This window comes from Phycodurus eques, chromosome 14 (genome assembly GCF_024500275.1).
Source record: "Phycodurus eques isolate BA_2022a chromosome 14, UOR_Pequ_1.1, whole genome shotgun sequence".
Classification (NCBI taxonomy): domain Eukaryota; kingdom Metazoa; phylum Chordata; class Actinopteri; order Syngnathiformes; family Syngnathidae; genus Phycodurus; species Phycodurus eques.
Genome location: NC_084538.1, coordinates 5801937 through 5820777, shown reverse-complemented (window position 1 = coordinate 5820777; position 18841 = coordinate 5801937). Strand labels below are relative to the sequence as shown.

Sequence of the window (18841 nt, the reverse complement as noted above, 5' to 3'; positions counted from 1 at the left end):
TGTATGCTGTAAAGAAACTCACAAAGACATGAATTCACTGGGAGTAGACAACTCGTGCCAAATACACTGTTCTGATATGGTTTTAAAAAAGGTATACTTAAAGGTATACTAGGTATAATATTGTATCTCTAAATGCATCTGTAAACGTTCGGTGATAATTCAGCCAAGAAAATGTCGATAGTGTGAATACGGTGTGTGTCGTGCACCTATGACGTAGCACTCAACTGTCTGACCGACCAATCGGAGCGCACAGTTGTCAAATTCCCTTCCGATAATTATCTTTCAAGAGTGGATTTTGTTGGGTTAAATGCTTATCAAGAAAAAAACTAACATTCGATTAAATTAAAATGCTTTTTTGGTATTACTTTTGTTTTACGTTATTAACATGTGATAATTGCGTCGAGTAACTGTGACGTAGACGCCTCTTGCCGCCCCGACCAATCGGAAGGCTCGCTTACCAAAACACTTCCGTTTAGCTCTCGCTGCAGCCTGTCTGGTCTTTCCCAGCGGAGTGGTCCGTGTGAGCGGCGTTCACTGAAGTTTACGGCACGTAGAAACAAAAACAAAGGTACACATTAAAATGGTTTGCACACTAAAGCTCAAAACCTGAGGTGTACGTTTGGTTTCCGCGCGGAGAGTCGGTCAGTGACTCGTTCGGACATATTCAAGAGTGTCTCACGTTAGCCGCCTGCTAACGTTAGCATATCGTGTTTGAATGAGTGAGTGACTACACGTTTTTACTACAGCTAACTCAAAGCTACCGAACCTAAAAGTGTCTTTAGAAGCTCTAAAGGTAGGACTATTCCTTGGGGCAATATGTTGTCGTGGCTGAATGGTAACCTGACGCCACTCTCTCGCAGATGCCTCCAAAGAAGGGAGATGCCCCTAAGCAGCCCCAGTTGATTGGACGCTTTGGGACGTCGCTTAAAATCGGAATCGTGGGATTGCCGAATGTCGGGTAGGCGCAAATGGATACACGTGAAGCGGATTTGTTGTTAATACATATCTCGGGGGAATTGTTTGCAGCAAATCCACCTTTTTCAACGTGTTGACCAAAAGCCAAGCTGCAGCCGAGAACTTTCCCTTCTGCACCATCGACCCAAACGAGAGCAGAGTGCCCGTCCCCGATGAACGCTATGATTTTCTCTGCCAGTATCATAAACCAGCAAGGTGGGTTGTATGCAGTAAACTATTTGCGATGGATAGTGGGCAAGCCCCACCACGAATAGTGAAAAACCCTAAGTTGTTGACTCTCTCTAAAAATGTTTAAAAATACAGTGCCACCTTGCCTTACGAATGCCCCAACATGCAAGTTTTTCGAATTATGAGTTGTCATTTGTTTTTTTTCTTTCTTCTTTGTGTCGCAAAATCAAATTTGGGTTACAACCGAGCATCAGCTATGCCAATCCTCGAGTGAAGTGAAAAAAAATAGAGAGCAATTAAGGTTCTGTCATGCCCTTGCATGTGGGCAAGGAGAACCACAGTCGCCGATGCACTTTGAGCTGTTTAAAGACCGGGACGGGAGGATGTAAAGGATGACAATTTGAAGAAGCACCAGCTTCATTTGTATTTGATGTGGATTACTATCGATTTCACTGTTTGAATACAACAGCAATAGTGAAACCTATTAACAGTACTGTCTCCAAGTGTTGGTTGAAATGTGTCCCGGACTTTAAAGGAAACAAGCAACATGACGCTTGCTGGTCACATGACAATCAAGCGACTCGAAAAGGAAATGTTGCCGGTGCAAGGCACAAAAGACTGCAGGAGTTACCTTTTGACATCAGCTTTATTTTTAAAGCCAAAACCTTTATAAATGGCCTCACTAATGCGCTTCACCTTATTGTGTTTTAGTTTTGTTGGTTGGACTCGAGTTACATTCAAACAGCGCTCATGAAAACCAGTGCATTAATGACGCTTTCATGTATAATTCGGAAACATCAATGTTAGACGATTGAACACAAAACCTAGTAAAAATGAAGTTATATTATATAGTATACTACAAAAATCAGTTTTTGATGACGTCAAATAATTTTCTTTCTGCACAAATATGTACCAAACCATGTCCCATATGCTGTACCCTGGTTGCCTGTATCCTCCCACACATTTTTTGATTACATTTTATTTTACATACTCTATATTGACCCCGCAGTGCGCAAAGCACTAAAAGGGTGATAGAAATGCAAAATGTTTTGTAATTTTTTTTAATAAATATTGTGCATCTCTTCACATTTTTGTAATCATTTTTGGAAACATACACGTAGTCCTGAATAGGTGCATTTTTCAAGTTTTAGTTATGTTCTAAATAAAGATTATTGAGTAAGTGAAGGTTGACCGTACACCAGCGTTGCAACACTGCTGCCGTCTCCTCCTCAGTAAGGTTCCCGCTTTCCTTAACGTGGTGGACATCGCCGGCCTGGTGAAGGGGGCTCACTCGGGGCAAGGGCTGGGGAACGCGTTCCTCTCCCACATCAGCGCCTGTGATGGCATCTTCCACATGACACGTGAGTTGTGTGTCTGTCCTTGCGTGTGTGTGTCGACCCCGCAGCTGCTGCGCCCAAACAACTTGAATGAAGCGTACAGGTGCAGCCCAGCTCACTGAACCCAAACACCTTCTGTGGCACAATCTCATGAGAGCTGCAGCGGTAATGCTCCAAATATTACTAAACATTAGATGGAAACATGTTAGGAAAAAAAGTGTTAGACAAGCAATTGAAAATAATTCACAAATGAACATTATTAGGGAAAAAAAACATATAAGGGAAAGTACACAAATGTTACAAATAAATATAACAAAGGTATTCAATAAAAATACTAAACATTAGAGAGATGTAAAATAGCAAACTAATAGCAAAATACAAAAAGTATTGGACAAAAAACATGCATTAAATAAATATGTAAAGATAATAATATATTTTTTGAAAATGCACAGAAATAACTGACATAAATACAAAAAAATAATACTTGAAAATACACACTATAAGAATTACACAAATATAAACAAATAATATACAAAAATACACAAAGATAAAACATTTAAAAATATGACAAAGTATTGGAAAATAAGTTATTTAAAAAAATTAGAAAATCAATTAAATAAAATAGTTGATGGGAAAAATTGTAACAAAAATTTAATAATACAAATAGTTGGTAAAAAATGGTAAGTACCAACATATTTGGGAAAATATATTAATAAGTAAATGAGGGCAAATGTTTTTTTTTATTTGTTTGTTTTGTTTTTTTCCAGGGGCCTTTGACGATGAAGACATAATCCACGTCGAGGGCAACGTGGACCCGGTGCGGGACATGGAGATCATCCACGAGGAGCTGCGGCTCAAGGACGAGGAGATGATCACGCCCATCATCGACAAGCTGGAGAAGACGGCGGTCCGAGGCAACGACAAGAAGCTGAAACCCGAATACGTACGCCTTTTATACTGTTGTTGTCGTTCCGGATGGAAGTAACATGCTAAATGAGCGTCTTCTCTGTCCAGGACATCATGTTGAAGGTGAAGAACTGGGTGGTGGACGAGAAGAAACACGTGCGATTCTGCCACGATTGGAATGACAAAGAGGTACGCCGCCCGTTTAGTGGCTCGAAGTTCTTGTGTGTTGAGTGTGTGTGGACTCTGTTTATGTGCGTGCCGCGTTGATTGAATTGTGGTCATGTTTCCAGATCGAGGTTCTGAACAAGTACTTGTTCCTCACATCCAAACCGATGATCTACTTGGTCAACCTCTCCGAGAAGGATTACATTAGGAAAAAGAACAAGTGGTACGTTCCTCTCGCTCTCTGTGTGTGAGTGATTTAGTATTTTTGTTGTTTTGTTTTTTTGTTTGTGTATGGGTGAGTTTTTCTGATTTAGTTTTTTTGTTGTGTGGTTTTAGTTTTTGTGTGCGTTTTTTTTAACTTTATTTTTTCCCTGTGTATGGTTAGGGTTTTGTTTTCGGTGTGTGGTTTAAACAAAAACGTTTTTGTGTCTTTCTGTCTGTTTTTGTGAGCATTTTTTTTTTGTTTGATCTTGTTTTGCATCCGTTTTTGTTTGAGTGTGTTCTTTTTTTTTTTTTTTTTTCTGATTTTTTTTGGGGGGGTTGTGTTTTTTGTTTTGTGGGTGCATTTTGTTTCGTTTTTGTGTGCAGCATGACGGCTCGTGGTTAGCACGTCTGCCTCACAGTCAGGCGCTCCGGGTACAAATTTCCATTGGAACATCTCCTGTGTGGCGTTTGGATGTTCCCACAACACGCATGTTAGGTTGATTGAAATTGTCCAGACGGGAACGTTAGTGTGAATGCTTGTTTGTATGTGACCTGCGATTGGCTGGCATCCAGTCCAGGTTCTACTCACTCACAACCCTTGTGAGGACAAGTGCAATAGAAAATGAATGGCTGGAGGTGAGTGTTGTCACATCGTACGTAGCCTCTGTTCTCTCGTCTTAGGTTGGCTAAAATCAAGGAGTGGGTGGACACTCACGACCCGGGCTCCATGGTGATCCCCCTCAGCGGAGCGTCAGAGTCCAAACTGTTTGACATGGAGCCGGAGGAGCAGAAGAAATATTGCGAGGAGCAAAAGACACAGAGGTGACACACGCGCACTTCTAGTTGGACCAATAAGTCGTCCAGCAATTCCGAAAAAAGAGTGATTGTGTTGTGAAACAATATTGTCGTTGACTTGGTCTCTGTTTAGTGTCCTCACCAAAATAATCAAGACGGGCTACGCGGCGCTACAGCTGGAATACTTCTTCACTGCGGGACCGGACGAGGTGCGAGCGTGGACCGTCAGGGTAAGTGTGTCCTTCGGCATTACCACCCGCGCTCGCAGTGCGTCAAAGGATTAACTCTGGGCCGGTTTTGCTTTTTCTTGGGCTTTTTTTTTTATCTTTCGGCAACGTAATGGAGTGGAAGGTAGATGCGCCGTCAACGTAAATCACAAAAAAGCTCACGCGTATGCAAACACACCGAAAACATACACAAAAATCTGCATAAACACAACACACAAAGGAGCCACACACACAAAAATGCACACGCGAAAATGCAAACAAAATTACAAACACACAGAGCCAAACACACATACATTGCAAAGACTACAAGCATACAAAAACAGACAAATAAAATCACAAATGCATACAAAAACACACAAACAAAATCGCACGCGAAAAAAAAAAACAAGCTCACTCACACATGCAAAATAACTATCACACAATAAAACACACAAACGATACAAAGTCACACAGAGATACACAAAAAAACACAAACGTGTTCAAAAACACATGCACACAGAGAAAAACACAACCAGTCACAAACACAACACACACACGCACGCAAAAGACTAGGGATTTGAAAAAAACTAGTGTTTTCATTCATGGTGGCAGCACTTCATACCCTACACATTGTGTATGTGGCACATGGACAGATTACCAAACACAAATATCACCATCAGACCCAGAACTTCGCACCCGCATAATCGTGCAAGTGGCGCTTATCAGAAGCTAACGCTGTTAGCTAACGCCAATCTGCGCATCCAACCAAAGTCAATGCAGCTCTGCTTCCCTTTTGACTTTGACGTGATCGCAGGGGTGTCACACATATGTGGGTGTTTCTGCGTGATACCGTTTCCGACAGTGTCGTCGCTTCAAAGTCACTCCGGATCTTTCCCCAGCCTAGCTGACCAAGTCACGGGCAAAGAAACTCTGTGTCTGCGTGGTTAGTATGTAAATGAACCCCACCGTTTTGTAACTGTAGGACTGAAGTGGGAAACAAATGACTCGCTCACAGATGAGGGTTTTCTCTGCCTGATTTTGGATGCATTTTATATCTCTCGCAGCATGAAAACTTTAATGTATGTATGTATTTATTTTGTTGTTGTTGTTGCGACCCAACAGAAAGGCAGCAAAGCTCCACACGCGGCCGGAAAGATCCACACCGACTTTGAGAAGGGCTTCATCATGGCCGAGGTGATGAAGTTTGACGACTTCAAAGAGGAGGGCACCGAAAATGCGGTCAAGGTACAGCAGAATAATGAAACCTGAGGTCTTATTACACAGTGGCAAAACATTTGCACACATACCAATATAATGATAAGTCTCTTTAAAAGTGCTCCATTCATTTTAGTACGTGATTTGAGCATGTCCCACACACTGCTTTGCAAACCCCACTACTGTGTTTAGTTTTATTGTCCACAGCAAGCCCTTTGATAAAATGAGGCATTTTAATCATGTGTATTCTATTTTCATTTTAACCTCATAGGCTGCAGGGAAATACAGGCAACAGGGTCGGAACTACGTGGTGGAGGACGGTGACATCATCTTCTTTAAATTCAATACACCCAATGCGCCCAAGAAGAAATAAGATTGTCAAAAATTATTTTTAAATAGGAGAATGCCATCCACACTTTGCTTTTTATTGACCACACACAGAAGGCCTTTAATCTGCTCCAGAATCATGTGGACTGTCAAAGCTGCCCTAAAAACATGTCTAAATCATCATCATCAATACGCACGCATCAATAAAATGTGACAGAACCCGCTCATGATTCCTTTTACATTTTTTGATGTTATCTTCACGTCTTGTCTTTCACTGTCGCCTTGTTACTGAGTTCTTGTCAATTATCGTTAGTCAAAGGGCATAAATGCCTAAGTCAAGTGAGTCATTCTCAAACTTTTGACACCAAGTACTACGTGAAAAAAATATTTAGCGCTCCAAGTACCACCATAATGACCAACATTAAAATAGTGTAGTAGACCTATATTTTCATAAAAAACAAGATGGCTTTATTCCAAAAAGAATGTTATTTTATTATAAGACCTTGTAACATTATGCGCAGTGTGAACTTAAATATAGGGGGGAAACTTTTTTATTTTTGCTGATACGAATTAACTAAAAATGGATCCCAAATAAAAGTCCAAAAGGAAACAACTATAAAAGATTAAATGCAAATGTGCTAAAAAGTTAAATACAACTGAAAAGTACTTAGGCGGTCATTTTTCGCATACCAGTAGAGGGAGCCCGCATACCACTGTGCAGTACTCCTATCACACTTTCAGAATCACTGTCTTAAATCATTTCCCAACTTACTGTCACGATAGCAATTAAAAAATACGAATGTGCTTGCTAAACTTTTTTTCTTTGTAGATTCTCAGTCATCCAGATCATGTTCATCCACAAAGGTTGTATCGAAGCAACTAAGAATGTTTTTTGTTTTCTGAAAACATTCAAAAAGGACAAAGGCAATTATCCTATGAGGCTAATATTATATGGATAGTTATCCACTTGGAAGTATGATATATTTTTTTGTATTTTTGTCAAGTTTCACACCCTAAGCTAACATTTTTTTTAGTGGAAAAAAGTTACACGGAGAAGTAAATACTGTAAATCTATACATTAGTCATGTGAGAGGAATTAAATACACTACTGTATGATTAAAAACTACTAAAAAATACATCCATCTATTTTAAATACCACTTATCGTCATTAAGGGATTTACAACTACAATCATATTTCATCATATACTCTAATTGTATAGAGTATCAGGCAGTTAGAGGTTTATTAGAAGTGTGAGGTTGTGAGTTTTTACATAACGCAGGCACTATGCAAGTGAACTTGACTTGATAGGAGTGAGGCGTTTATTTCTACAAAAGCATTTTAAATGTTGAATCATTAAAATTGATTTTTTTTTTCATGGGTAAATATTTAAGTCATAAATGTTTAAGCAATGTTTCAATCACAAATGTTTAGCTTTTGCCACGCACTGCAGCTGTGCTTTCTCTTTAAACTCCACCGTAAACTCAACTTTACAGCTTTACAGATGCCATGTTTGTTCATCATGCGGCGTGTGTCGCACCAAAGATGTCAACCCCAATATGGTGGTCAGTCTTAATAAAGGTAATTACAAATGCTTATAAGCCTTTATAAACCACTTTTTTTTTGGGGGGGGGGGGGGGGGATGGCCGAATGTACAGCAATGTTTTGCACGTTTATCACTTTGTTTTGAATCTCAAAGAGAACCCGAGTAGGTGGAGAAACTTTTATTACATGTACAGTAGTTGGGGAAAAAACAAGCAGTCATTATGGCTGAAAACATTGGAAAATCTAAAAATTAGGAGAGAGAACTTTAGGTCTACTCATCGTCAGAGCAATTAGCATGAGGACCTCACTTTTGCTGAGTCATGTTTACCTCACTTTTTTGTCTCTTCCTCTGGATAGCGAAAAGGTTATAGCAGCAGAGTTGTGTGGAGCAGCGCAAAAAATGAATCGACTATTTTGATAATCGATTAATCTGACCTAACCTAACCCTAACCCTAGTTGTGTGCATATAAGACACAACTTCATAACATAATGACTATTATTTAAAATGTCGGTGAGAAAACTCAATGTTTGAACGTTACAAGGAAGACATCAAAATCAGATGAAAAAAAATCTGATGTTGCTCATCAAAAGCCATGGTGGACTAATAATTAGCACGCCTCACAGGTCAGAGGTTTTAGGTTCGAATACGGGCTCCGGCCTTCCTGTGTGGAATTTCCCTGGGTACTCCGGTTTCCTGCCATATTCCAAAAACGTGCATATTGTCGTAGCTATGGATGTGAGTGTGAATGTTTGTCTGTATGTGCCCTGCGATTGGCTGGCGACCAGTTCAGGGTGTTGTCCAAAGTCAGTTGGGATAAGGTGCCAGCACACCCGTGACCCAAGTGAGGATAAGTGGTACAGGGGCTATTTTATATTGTAAAATATTTAGGAATCACATTTACTACAGCTAGTTACATGCTGTCTCAGGACAATTATAATTTACACATATGTATTACTGTATTCTGGCTATTGATTTATTTATTTATTTTCATGGAAGGGGAAAGTGTTCAATTCTGTAATGACCTATATATATTTTTTAAAGTTGGCAGTTCCACAACATGGATATATTTTTATATTTTTACAAGGTTAACAAAATATATTTTCAAAAGCTGATTTAAAAAATAAGGACAATAGTTCCCCGACGTTTCTTGTCCAACTGCCCCCAAACAGGAAACATACTTCCTTTAAAAACGACTGACATCGTAGCCAGCCAATCACACGTCGACTCACTGCCACCTTTAGCCAATCGCCCCAAAGAAGAAAGGTGGGACGTCCTGTAATGTGATGCAAATTACACAGTCGACCTCTCTAAGTCCCTCCCCTTTGTGTTTCCCGCACCGTCAATCAAAATAGAAAAAAAAAATCGACCCGAATTCACCGATCAACACTTACTAGCCCGTCTATGAAAAAATGATCATGTTTGGAGTTAGCGGCGTTTAATAACGTCCCCGCTCGGGATGTAAACTATTAAAACAGTTAGCGACTCGGGCGGTGAGTTTTACTGACGGGAGTTTCGTCTTGTTTAAACCTTTTTTTTTTTTTTTTTTTTTTTCTTTACTCGGTGGCTAACTAGCTCGGCTATGGTGAGCTAACAGCCGAGCTAGCAGGCTGGCGACGGACTTGTAAACAGACGTTCTCTGCGTCCCGGTGGCCCCTCGCCTCCCTGCAAAGTTTGAGGGGAGTTGTGGGTCGGTAGGGACTGGGGGGAAAGCTTTTTTTCCGGGGGGTGGACCGAGAGAGAGTCGCCAGGAGGGGGATGCTTTGCGGGGCTTTCGAGGCCCGACGGGAGTTGAAGATTACCGAGTGAAACAAGGGAGAAATGGCGTCCGCGGACGTGGACAGCAGTCAAAGCGACTTTCTGCAGGAAACGCAGGTAAACTCCCCCGAAATTCGGTTGCCCTCGTTTTCCTCGCTCGTGTGTCGTGTTTGACGAGCGTGGAAGTTCACACGTTTAGAAATTTTGGTGGCTTTTGGGGGGTGGGGAAGGGTGGAGGAGGGTGAAACGCCGTAGTACACTTCCTGTGTTTCCCCCCACTCTCCACAACGGCCACCCACTTTTTACCCCGCTAAAACCCGCCCATAGTGGGTAGGACGCTGAGAGGCAGGTCGCTCGGTGCGAGGACGGTCGCTCGGTGCTCTCGGGCGGCTGGAGGGAGGACAGCGACGGCGCGATGTCGCACGGCTTCGGCGTCCATAATCAAAAACAGTAGCGTTCATTTCTCGCCCATCCCCCACTCGCCTGCGTGCCACCATTATGCGAGCTAGCGGCGCTTTGCCAAGCGGTTTTACCTGAAAAAAAAGAATAAACCACACACGCCTTTGGTGTCATATTTTACTCGCATGTGATGTTATTTTGACCCTTTAAGTAGGATGCTAGGCTAGTGGTTGACACATGTGCCTCACTGTTCTGAGGTTCGAACCGCTGCTCGCCAGCTAGCCACCATTACACGAACTCTCCTTTCGAGAGCACGTTTCTGCCTCAAAAGGCACTTTTCGTGCAGCGAAACTTGATTTGACTCACTTCTGTTATTTTGATCCTTTTGATGGCATCATGTCAGCATGGTAGCTTGGTGGTGTTCCACGGCTGCTTCACAGTTCTGAGGTTCAGTGTTCGAAACTGGCCACCATCCTATTGCTAGCTCGTGTGTTGCAATCTTTTTTTTTTAGCCTCAGAAACCAACTTAAAGTGTAATTTTCGTTTCATTTGACTTACTTGTTTTGTTCTTTTGACCATTTTGATATGTCATCATAGCAGTCTAGTGCACTTGTGGTTAGTATGGGCGCTTCACATTTCTGGGGTCGAATCTTGGTGGAAGCCACCATAAAGCTAGCTGTGCTTTTCTGAGCATTTATTTATTTTTTTTGCCTGAAAAACCTAGTTTTCGTGTAATTTTAAACGTGTTTAAATTTTTTGACCCTTTCATAGGCCATTACGGCCATCTAGTGTTTTGCACATCTGCCTCACAGTTGTAAAGTTTTAGGGTTGAATCTCTACTTAGGCACTATTACGCCAGCTCGTGTGTGAGCTATTGGCACTACAGTGAACATTTTGCCTTTAAAACTTACATTTACTGTAACATGTCTGTTCCACAGTTCTGAGGTTGGGAGTTTGAATCTCTGCCCGCCAGCTAGCCACTGTTACGTGCGTTTTATGAACATTTTTGCCTCGCGAACCGCCTTAACAGTTTTTTTTTTTGCATGTGATGTTATTTTGATCCTTGGTGGGCCATTTTGGCACCATGGCAAAGTAGTGGTTAGGACATATATTCTTCTTGGCGCTCTCATTTTTGGGACAAAATCCTACTCTTAGTGTGTCTTTACTCTCATGTAATGAAAATGTTTATATATATTTTTTGTAACCTTTTCACACAGTGAGCTAGTAGTTAGTTCGGGGTTTGAATCAGGGCTCCAGCCTTCTTATGTTCTCAGCGTGCTTGTATGGGGCTCCGGCTTCCTCCCACATTCCAAGAACATGCCCGTTGGGTTCATTGAAGATGGGTGTGATATTGTCAGTGTGAATGGTCATCTTTACGTGCCCTGCGATTGACTGGTGACCAGTCTGGGGTTCACCCCACTTATCCTCCAAAGTTTGCTGAGATGGGCTCCAGCTCACCTGCCAACCTAAAAGAAGACAAAATGGATAGAGATGGACAGGCCATCATACCCCCCCCCAAGCTTGTCTGATTTAAAATGAGATGGTCTACCTACTTCTTGCTAATCTGCTAACCCCCCCCCCCAACCTCAACTTCCTGCTCCATAGACGACAGACATGTCTGCCATTCAGCTGTCGGGATCAGACCGCTGGGAGGTGTTAACGCCCGTCTCGGCCGCCAAGGATGATCTCAATGGCGGAATCGTCACGTCCAACGGGCAGTACGTGCTTCCCCTCAGTGGTCTCCACAACCAGCCCATCTATGTCACGGCGCCTGGGGGCGAGGCGGCGGCCAATGGCGTGTCGGGCATACAGTATCAGGTAAGATGAGGTTGTGTTGCGGGAAGTAGGTCTGCAAATATTCATTGAATAATTTGATTGCAATAAGTTACTCGTGTTTCCACTATTTGCGGCCGGGCTCGGTCGCCGTCCATCGCAAGTAGCGGAGGTTTACTGTACGCCCCCATTTTAGTCTGCTGATTGGAAAATTACCGCCTCAGGTCATCCCTCAGATCCAAAACGCAGACGGGACGCTGACAAGCTTCCAGACGCAAGGCTTGGATGACGGCACGGGGCAGATCCAGCTCCTCCAAGACAACAGTCATGGCGGCATCGGAATCAGCTGCTCTACGGCGGCCACCACGGACCTCTTGACGCAGGCGGGGCAAGTGCAGTCCATCCAGGGCCTCCCGCTGGCCGGGGGCTCGGCGTATCCCGTGGGGTTGCCCGGCAACATCACCTTCGTGCCCATCAACAGCGTTGACCTGGAGTCACTGGGCCTGACGGCGGCACAGACGGTACCCATCGCCACAGGCGTGACGGCGGAGGGCACGCTGATCATGAGCGGTCAGACCCTAGAGAGCGCCGGGCAGGATGGCAAACTGACGGTGGGGGGCGACGGCAACCAGGAGCTCTACGTGCCCACCTCCGAGGCCCCCTCGCAGCTCCCCGCCACCATCGACGGGACGGGTGTGCTGACTCAGGCCACAGCCGTGTCCGCCGGCGTGTCGGACCCCTCGTCCTCTTCAGAGAACTTTAATTCCCACCTGCAGCAGATCCAGGTCAGCGTGCACTCTCAAGTAGGAGTGTCCAATACATTGATTTTATTGATTCCTTTGTGTTCATTTCTCCGCCCTTTTTTGTGGCTTCTGTAGTTCATAGTTGATGCACTGCAACATGGCTGCGAACAGAGAGGAAGCCACTGTAACATGCACAGTTTGAACATTAACACTGTGCTTAAATACAGGAAAATTAAGCAAAAAACTGCACTTAAATAATGGTTCTGTTAAAATGTATTACAGTCCACAGAATAAAAAAAAAATTGTACCTCAATTAATGTTTGAATACAAACAGATTAAATACAAATGTACATAAATGTTACATGAAACCGAACTGTATTTAAAGGTCCCCTTCCATCTATTTTTTTAAATTAATTTTGATAATCTTTGTCTTTTTATTGGGTTTGCAAAATAATTTGGGTTGGAAATGCCCAAAATGCCCCTTTTCAAGCTATTCTAGTAGGTCTTTTCCGGCTAGCATTTGCGACAGTCGCATTTCTCGTTATCTGACATGTAAATGATCTTTGCACTGATTGGGTTCCTCGTCTTCCCTAATTGCAATATGGAACCCAGCTTGGCTCTCATTGGTCCATATCACGGCGTCTGCGCACTCGCGTTCAGGGCAACGCCCGTCCTCCCTGTCAATCAATGTGGTGCGAATGTGCATTCAGTGTGTGTAAATCATTGTGAAGAAGAATTTAGCAAGCGTCGGATTGTCGGCCTTCAAATAGGGACCGTGAGACGACGGAGGGGGGGGGTAAAAAGAGAAGGTATATTTTGAGCTTGTCGTCCACTCCCATTCACGTGAATTTAACCTGCCGTGACGACCATCGCTGGCGACAATGAATGCAAGCGTAGCTATTTCATCCATCACAGTTACATTAAAAATTAGAAATCTAGTTAAGTATCGTTGTAAAACACAACGTATGTATACTTAAAAGCTTAGAGCTAAATCTAAATCCCCCATTGCTATTCGAATGACAAGCTAATCATAAACAAATCGTTACTCCTTGTAATATTCCGAAAGAAAGGCGACATTGTGTAACAAATTAAAAATCCAATATGATTTTGAAAACTTTCTCGCTTCCTGTATAGCATTTTGTCACAGCATCACAAAAGACTGACTCATTTACACTACCGCGCTATAGCACCAAATTCCCACTCTTCCTGAACTCAGCATAACCTCCATCTTCCTCCCTCTCGCTGACCTTGCCAGGTGTCGTCCTCCAGCGCCGCCACCCTCTCGCAGCCCATCCTGCAGCTGTCGGGCGACGGTCAAGCCCAGGTGGCAGCGGGCCAAGACTTGAACGCGGCGGCGGCTGGTCAGACCCTTCAGAGCGTCCAGTTGGTCAACCCGGGGACTTTCCTCATCCAGGCCCAGACGGTCAGCCCCACCGGGCAGATCCAATGGCAGACGTTCCAGGTGGGCAAGCGTGATGGGCATGTGACCAGAAAGTTCTCAGAAGAGGATATTTAGATGTGTCCTGTGTTTTTAGGTTCAGGGTGTTCAGTCGCTTCAGGGGCTCCAACTGCCACAGGGGCAGGGCCAACAGCTGACCTTGGCCCCAGTGCAGACCCTCCCGCAGGTCACCCTGCCCAACCTCCAGACTGTGACCGTCAACTCGTTGACGCAAAGCGGGGTGCAGTTCACGCAGCAGAGCGACGTGACCAACAGCCCGGCTGGTACGACGCACTAACACGTCCTTCATTTGGATTTGCAAATATTTAGTCAAAACTTTTATTCGAAAAATAACACAAATGACCTTTCTGGTTAGCACAGCAGCCTCACAGTTGGGGGGTTTGAATCCTGGGTCTCCTTTAGCAAGCGTGCGTACTAACATCTCCACGGAAAGCGATTTATCAAGCTGAACAGAAAGGAACAAAATGATCAAAATCAGAATTGTATTCTAAGGCCCTCCTTACTGCATATGCTCCTTTCTTCCTAAGCGTGCATCTCCTCCGTCCTCGCAGGCATCCACATCAAGGAGGAGCCCGAATCTGAGGAGTGGCACCTGGGTGGCGACTCCACGCTCAACCCCAGCGACTTGAACAACCTGCGCGTGCAGATGGCCGCCGACGACGACGTGGACGGCGCCAGCGGCGAGGGCAAGAGGCTGCGGAGGGTGGCCTGCACCTGCCCCAACTGTAAAGAGTCCGGAGGAAGGTCAGCAATAAGACAATCATATTAATAGTCAAGTTAAATGTGGTGGTAAAATGAGAGTCAATGAATGATTATATATGTTGCCCCTGAGACAACATTTAAACTTATCACACACACACTCACAGAGGTTCCGGGCTGGGCAAGAAGAAGCTGCACATCTGCCATATCGTCGGTTGCGGCAAAGTCTACGGCAAGACGTCTCACCTGCGCGCCCACCTGCGCTGGCACAGCGGCGAGCGGCCGTTCGTGTGCAACTGGATGTACTGCGGCAAGAGGTTCACCAGGAGCGACGAGCTGCAGAGACACAGGAGGACGCACACAGGTGAAACAGATGTGACTTAACGGGAACTGTGCTTGTGTGGGTTTTCTCCAGGTGCTCTGGCAAACATGCAAACTCCACACTTCCAGTGGAGTTGAAGTGCAAAAAAAACCCCTCACATTTCCAAACCTAATCATAATGTATCCAAACCACCTCCCATATAAAACTTTCTCCCAAAAATATAAGTTCACCGGAATTACCACTTTTTATCCTATATCTAACATTTTTCTGCAAAATACAGTGGTACCTCGACTTACAAGTGACCCAACTTGAGTTTTTTGAGCTGTGAGACGTTGCGCAACCGTTAAATAAAAAAATAAAATTGTTTACTTTGACTTGAGAAACAATTTGAGGTCTAAGCGCAAGATAGTTTGGCAGATAGTGAACAATTCTTTGAAAGTCTGCTAGCTTAATGCTAACACGCAATGCAAAACGTTGTAGCGTTAGTGTCGCGGTGTTACAATCCTTGGCTATTTAAACAAATGGTGAAGCAACATATAGACAGACAATAAATAACTACATATATTCTTTATCCTGTGTGAAAAACTACTAATATTACTGCAGTTTATTAATGCCTTCTCCCTCACTTTCTTGGGTTCCATGGTTGGAATTTTCTTTAGGGAAACACCTGCGCACAAAAAAAATAAAAATGTGAGAACGAACTTAACTAACTCCATGAACTGAGGGTGGCCAGAAGTTGTGAACTTCGCTGCCGCCCTCTTGTGGCGGGAGCACATTATAAAGCCAAAAAAATCAAACGAGCCATGATTCGCAACCTGAAAAACTCATTAGTTGTGGTACCACTGTACAGGTTTCCATTTTCTATATGCAGCTAAGCTAACATTGCTAACGGTGTCCCTTGTGTCAGGCGAGAAGAAGTTTGTGTGCGGCGAGTGCGCCAAGCGCTTCATGCGGAGCGACCACCTGGCCAAGCACATAAAGACTCACCAGAACAAAAAGGGCGGCGCCCCCGCCTCGTCGTCGTCGCCCTTGCCCACCGACACCCTCATCACAGCCGACGGCACCACGCTCATCCTGCAGTCGGCCGCCGCCCACAACCTGGTAGCCAATCAGGAGATTCCGCTGCAACTGGTCACTGTGGCACCCGGCGAGGCGATTGAATGAGGGCAGGACGCACGGAGGGGTGAGAGAACTGGCCGATCATAAGGACCTCCTCTCTTATCTCCTTTCTTTTTTTTTCTTCTTTTTTTTTTTTTTCTTTTTTTTTTTTTTTTTTTACATATGAATATAAATATATATGACAAATATATATATTTTAAGTAAGAGTTATCCAGACTTTGTTTTTGCAGTCTTTTTATAGGCCGGCGGAAGCATTCAAAATGGTTGCTATATACACACACACACAAACACATACACACACGTTAAACACAATGAAATGCCTTATTTTGTATCATAGTCGTGTATAAAATGCTGGCGGTGCATGTGTGTGTGTGTGTGTTGTTGTTTTTATTTTTAATTCAAAGATCCTTCGCAGGAAGATTCCCCGACACGTTTGGGAAGTGCGCTTAGAGTACAATTGTTAAGGTCGGCAACGTTCTTCTCCGGCAAAACACCAAATGCAAAAGCTCACTTGTTTATCTCACCATTTTAGTTGTGCACTAAAATAAAGGGGCTTTCCGATGAAAGTAATGTCACGAGACCAAACGTCACACCGTTTCCTGGACGAGACCATCACTTCTGGTCGCCTTGGAGATGATTTTGCAAATGCTAGGCTAACACCGTGATGCTAAATTGACTTTCTAAAATGTGTTGGGGATAAAAAGTCTAAATGTGACTAGAAGGGGGTCGACGCGTTTGGGAAGTGTGCTTATAGTGCCATCTTTAAGGTCGGTGTGGATCTTCTCTGTCAAAACACCTAATGCAAAAGCTCACTTGTTTTTTTTTCTTTGTTTCCCCCCCCCCCCACTGTTCAGTTGTGCACTAAATCTTGGGATTGTCACGAGACCGTCACTTCTGGTCACCTCGGACATGGTTGCGAATGCTAGGCTAATGCTAGGTGGACTTCCACAAATGTGTGGGGGGAAAAGTCTACATGTGGGAGTTAACACGTTTCGGAACTGCGCTTAAGTGTACAATTAAGGTTGCCCACGGATCTTCTCCGATAAAACACGTAATGCAAAAAGCTCACTTGTTTTTTTTTTTGACCATTTAGTTGTGCACTAAAATAAAACGTTTTCCAATCACGTTAATGTCACGAGAGCACATTTCACGCCTTTTCCTGGAAGAAACCATCACTTCTGGTTACCTTGGAGAGAGTTTTACGAATGCCCGGCTAACACTAACTGAGCTTTCCAAAGTCTGTTGAAAAAAGTTGAAATGTGGCGCGTGGGGGGCGGATAAAATGTGCAACTTCTTCAAGCGTCCAGGACAGAATGTTCCCCCACAATTTTTTTTCTTTTGTTTCTCTACAAATTTGTGCTTTTCCCACTTTTTTATTTTGTTTTCCCTTTCTTTGTCAGTCCAACGAAAAACATGCATCTCCAAATTGTTTTGATTTTCAATCCGAAAAACAGCCAAACGGACGAAAAGGAAATGACACTCAAAATGTGTAGTTGCACGTTTTTTGTTGTACAGTGACATTATTATTATTATTATTTTGAAATAAGTTCCTGTTTGTATGTTGAAAATTGCAGCAAACGGATGCAACAAATTGTAGCAGCAAACATTCCAGTCCAGATAATGAGGTGGGATTCCGTTTTTGCAATAAACCATGTGGCCATGTGTGCTTGAAAGTTAAAAAAACAAAACAATCACGTGAATTTTTTGCTTGGTTTATTGTTTCCTCCATGTATAATCCTCATGTTTGTAGCATTTATTTACATGTGTATGATCTTATTGTTTATAGAAGCCATCACTTAGTCAACACAATTTATTTCAACGTATCAAAACCTTATTTTAAAATGATTTTCTTTTTTTAAGAGTTGGTGTAAAAATTGAATGTTACCTTTTTTTGTAAAACCTTTTTTCAAATGGATCACAATAAAGTCTGAAACATTGTCACCAGCGTTTGTATGAACGACGACACCACTGTCAACATTTGTTTTCTACGTCACAAACATTTTCTGTTCAAGAGTTTAACTTAAGTTTAAAAAACTAAAACTCCTTTATGTTTTGGTTAAAAATAGACAAATGGATTCATGTTTATGGGATAATTACGTGATCAAAATGAGAAAGCTTTATGGAAACTGGGAAAATATATCTCCAAGACTGTTACAACAGCTATATTTTAGGGTTTCGAAGTAGGGTTTCAAAACAGGGTTAAGGATTTTAATTAGTGTTTCCAAATAGGGTTAGGGTTTCAAAGTAGGGTTTTAGGGTTTCCAATTATGGTTTCAAACCTGGGTTAGGGCTTCCAAGTACGGTTTTAAAACAAGGTTAGGTTTTCAAAACAGGGTTAGGTTTCAAATGAGTGTTTCAAAACGGTAAGGGTTTCAAAACGGGTAGGGTTTAATATTAGGGCTTTAAAACAGGGTTAGGGTTTGAAATTAGGGTTTAAAATTAGGGCTTTAAAACAGGGTTGGGTTTCAAATTAGTGTTTTAAAACGGTTCATGCTTCAAATTGGGGTTTCAAAAAAGTGTAAGGGTATCAAATTATGGTTGCAAAACAGGGTTAAGGTTTCAAAGTAGGGTTTGCAAGATGATGGCTAGTGTTTCAAATTACGATTATAATACTAAAAACGGATTTTATTTTCATACCTGTGGTTATTTAACACGATCAAACTAGAAAATCTATTTGCTGGAGTACTGAGTAGACTGAGTAGTTTACATTTCCTTTTGGATTTGAAATGA

At 42.9% G+C, this 18841-nt stretch overlaps 2 protein-coding genes across 4 annotated transcripts; both read left to right on the top strand.

Annotated features, from left to right (window-relative positions):
- The first annotated feature begins 480 nt into the window (after positions 1-480).
- ola1 (Obg-like ATPase 1) lies at positions 481-6525 on the top strand. Of its 2 annotated transcripts, XM_061696172.1 has the most exons (12): positions 481-568; positions 747-793; positions 861-958; positions 1027-1170; positions 2377-2504; positions 3248-3423; positions 3495-3575; positions 3677-3774; positions 4437-4577; positions 4684-4780; positions 5879-6001; positions 6243-6525. In XM_061696172.1, exons 3-12 carry the CDS (start codon positions 861-863, stop codon positions 6342-6344), a joined length of 1188 nt encoding a protein of 395 aa, XP_061552156.1. In that variant the 5' UTR covers positions 481-568; positions 747-793; the 3' UTR covers positions 6345-6525. The 2 variants fall into 2 exon arrangements, with proteins under 2 accessions (XP_061552156.1, XP_061552155.1); XM_061696171.1 differs by lacking the exon at positions 747-793.
- A 2689-nt stretch (positions 6526-9214) lies between these two features.
- LOC133413083 (transcription factor Sp3-like) lies at positions 9215-16215 on the top strand. 2 transcript variants are annotated; one of them, XM_061696998.1, is made up of 8 exons: positions 9215-9714; positions 11602-11814; positions 12006-12554; positions 13768-13974; positions 14048-14234; positions 14523-14715; positions 14838-15034; positions 15900-16215. In XM_061696998.1, the coding sequence occupies exons 1-8, from the start codon at positions 9661-9663 to the stop codon at positions 16154-16156; spliced, it is 1857 nt and encodes a 618-aa protein (XP_061552982.1). In that variant the 5' UTR covers positions 9215-9660; the 3' UTR covers positions 16157-16215. The 2 variants fall into 2 exon arrangements, with proteins under 2 accessions (XP_061552982.1, XP_061552981.1); XM_061696997.1 differs by having other exon boundaries at positions 11994-12554.
- The last annotated feature ends 2626 nt before the right edge of the window (positions 16216-18841 follow it).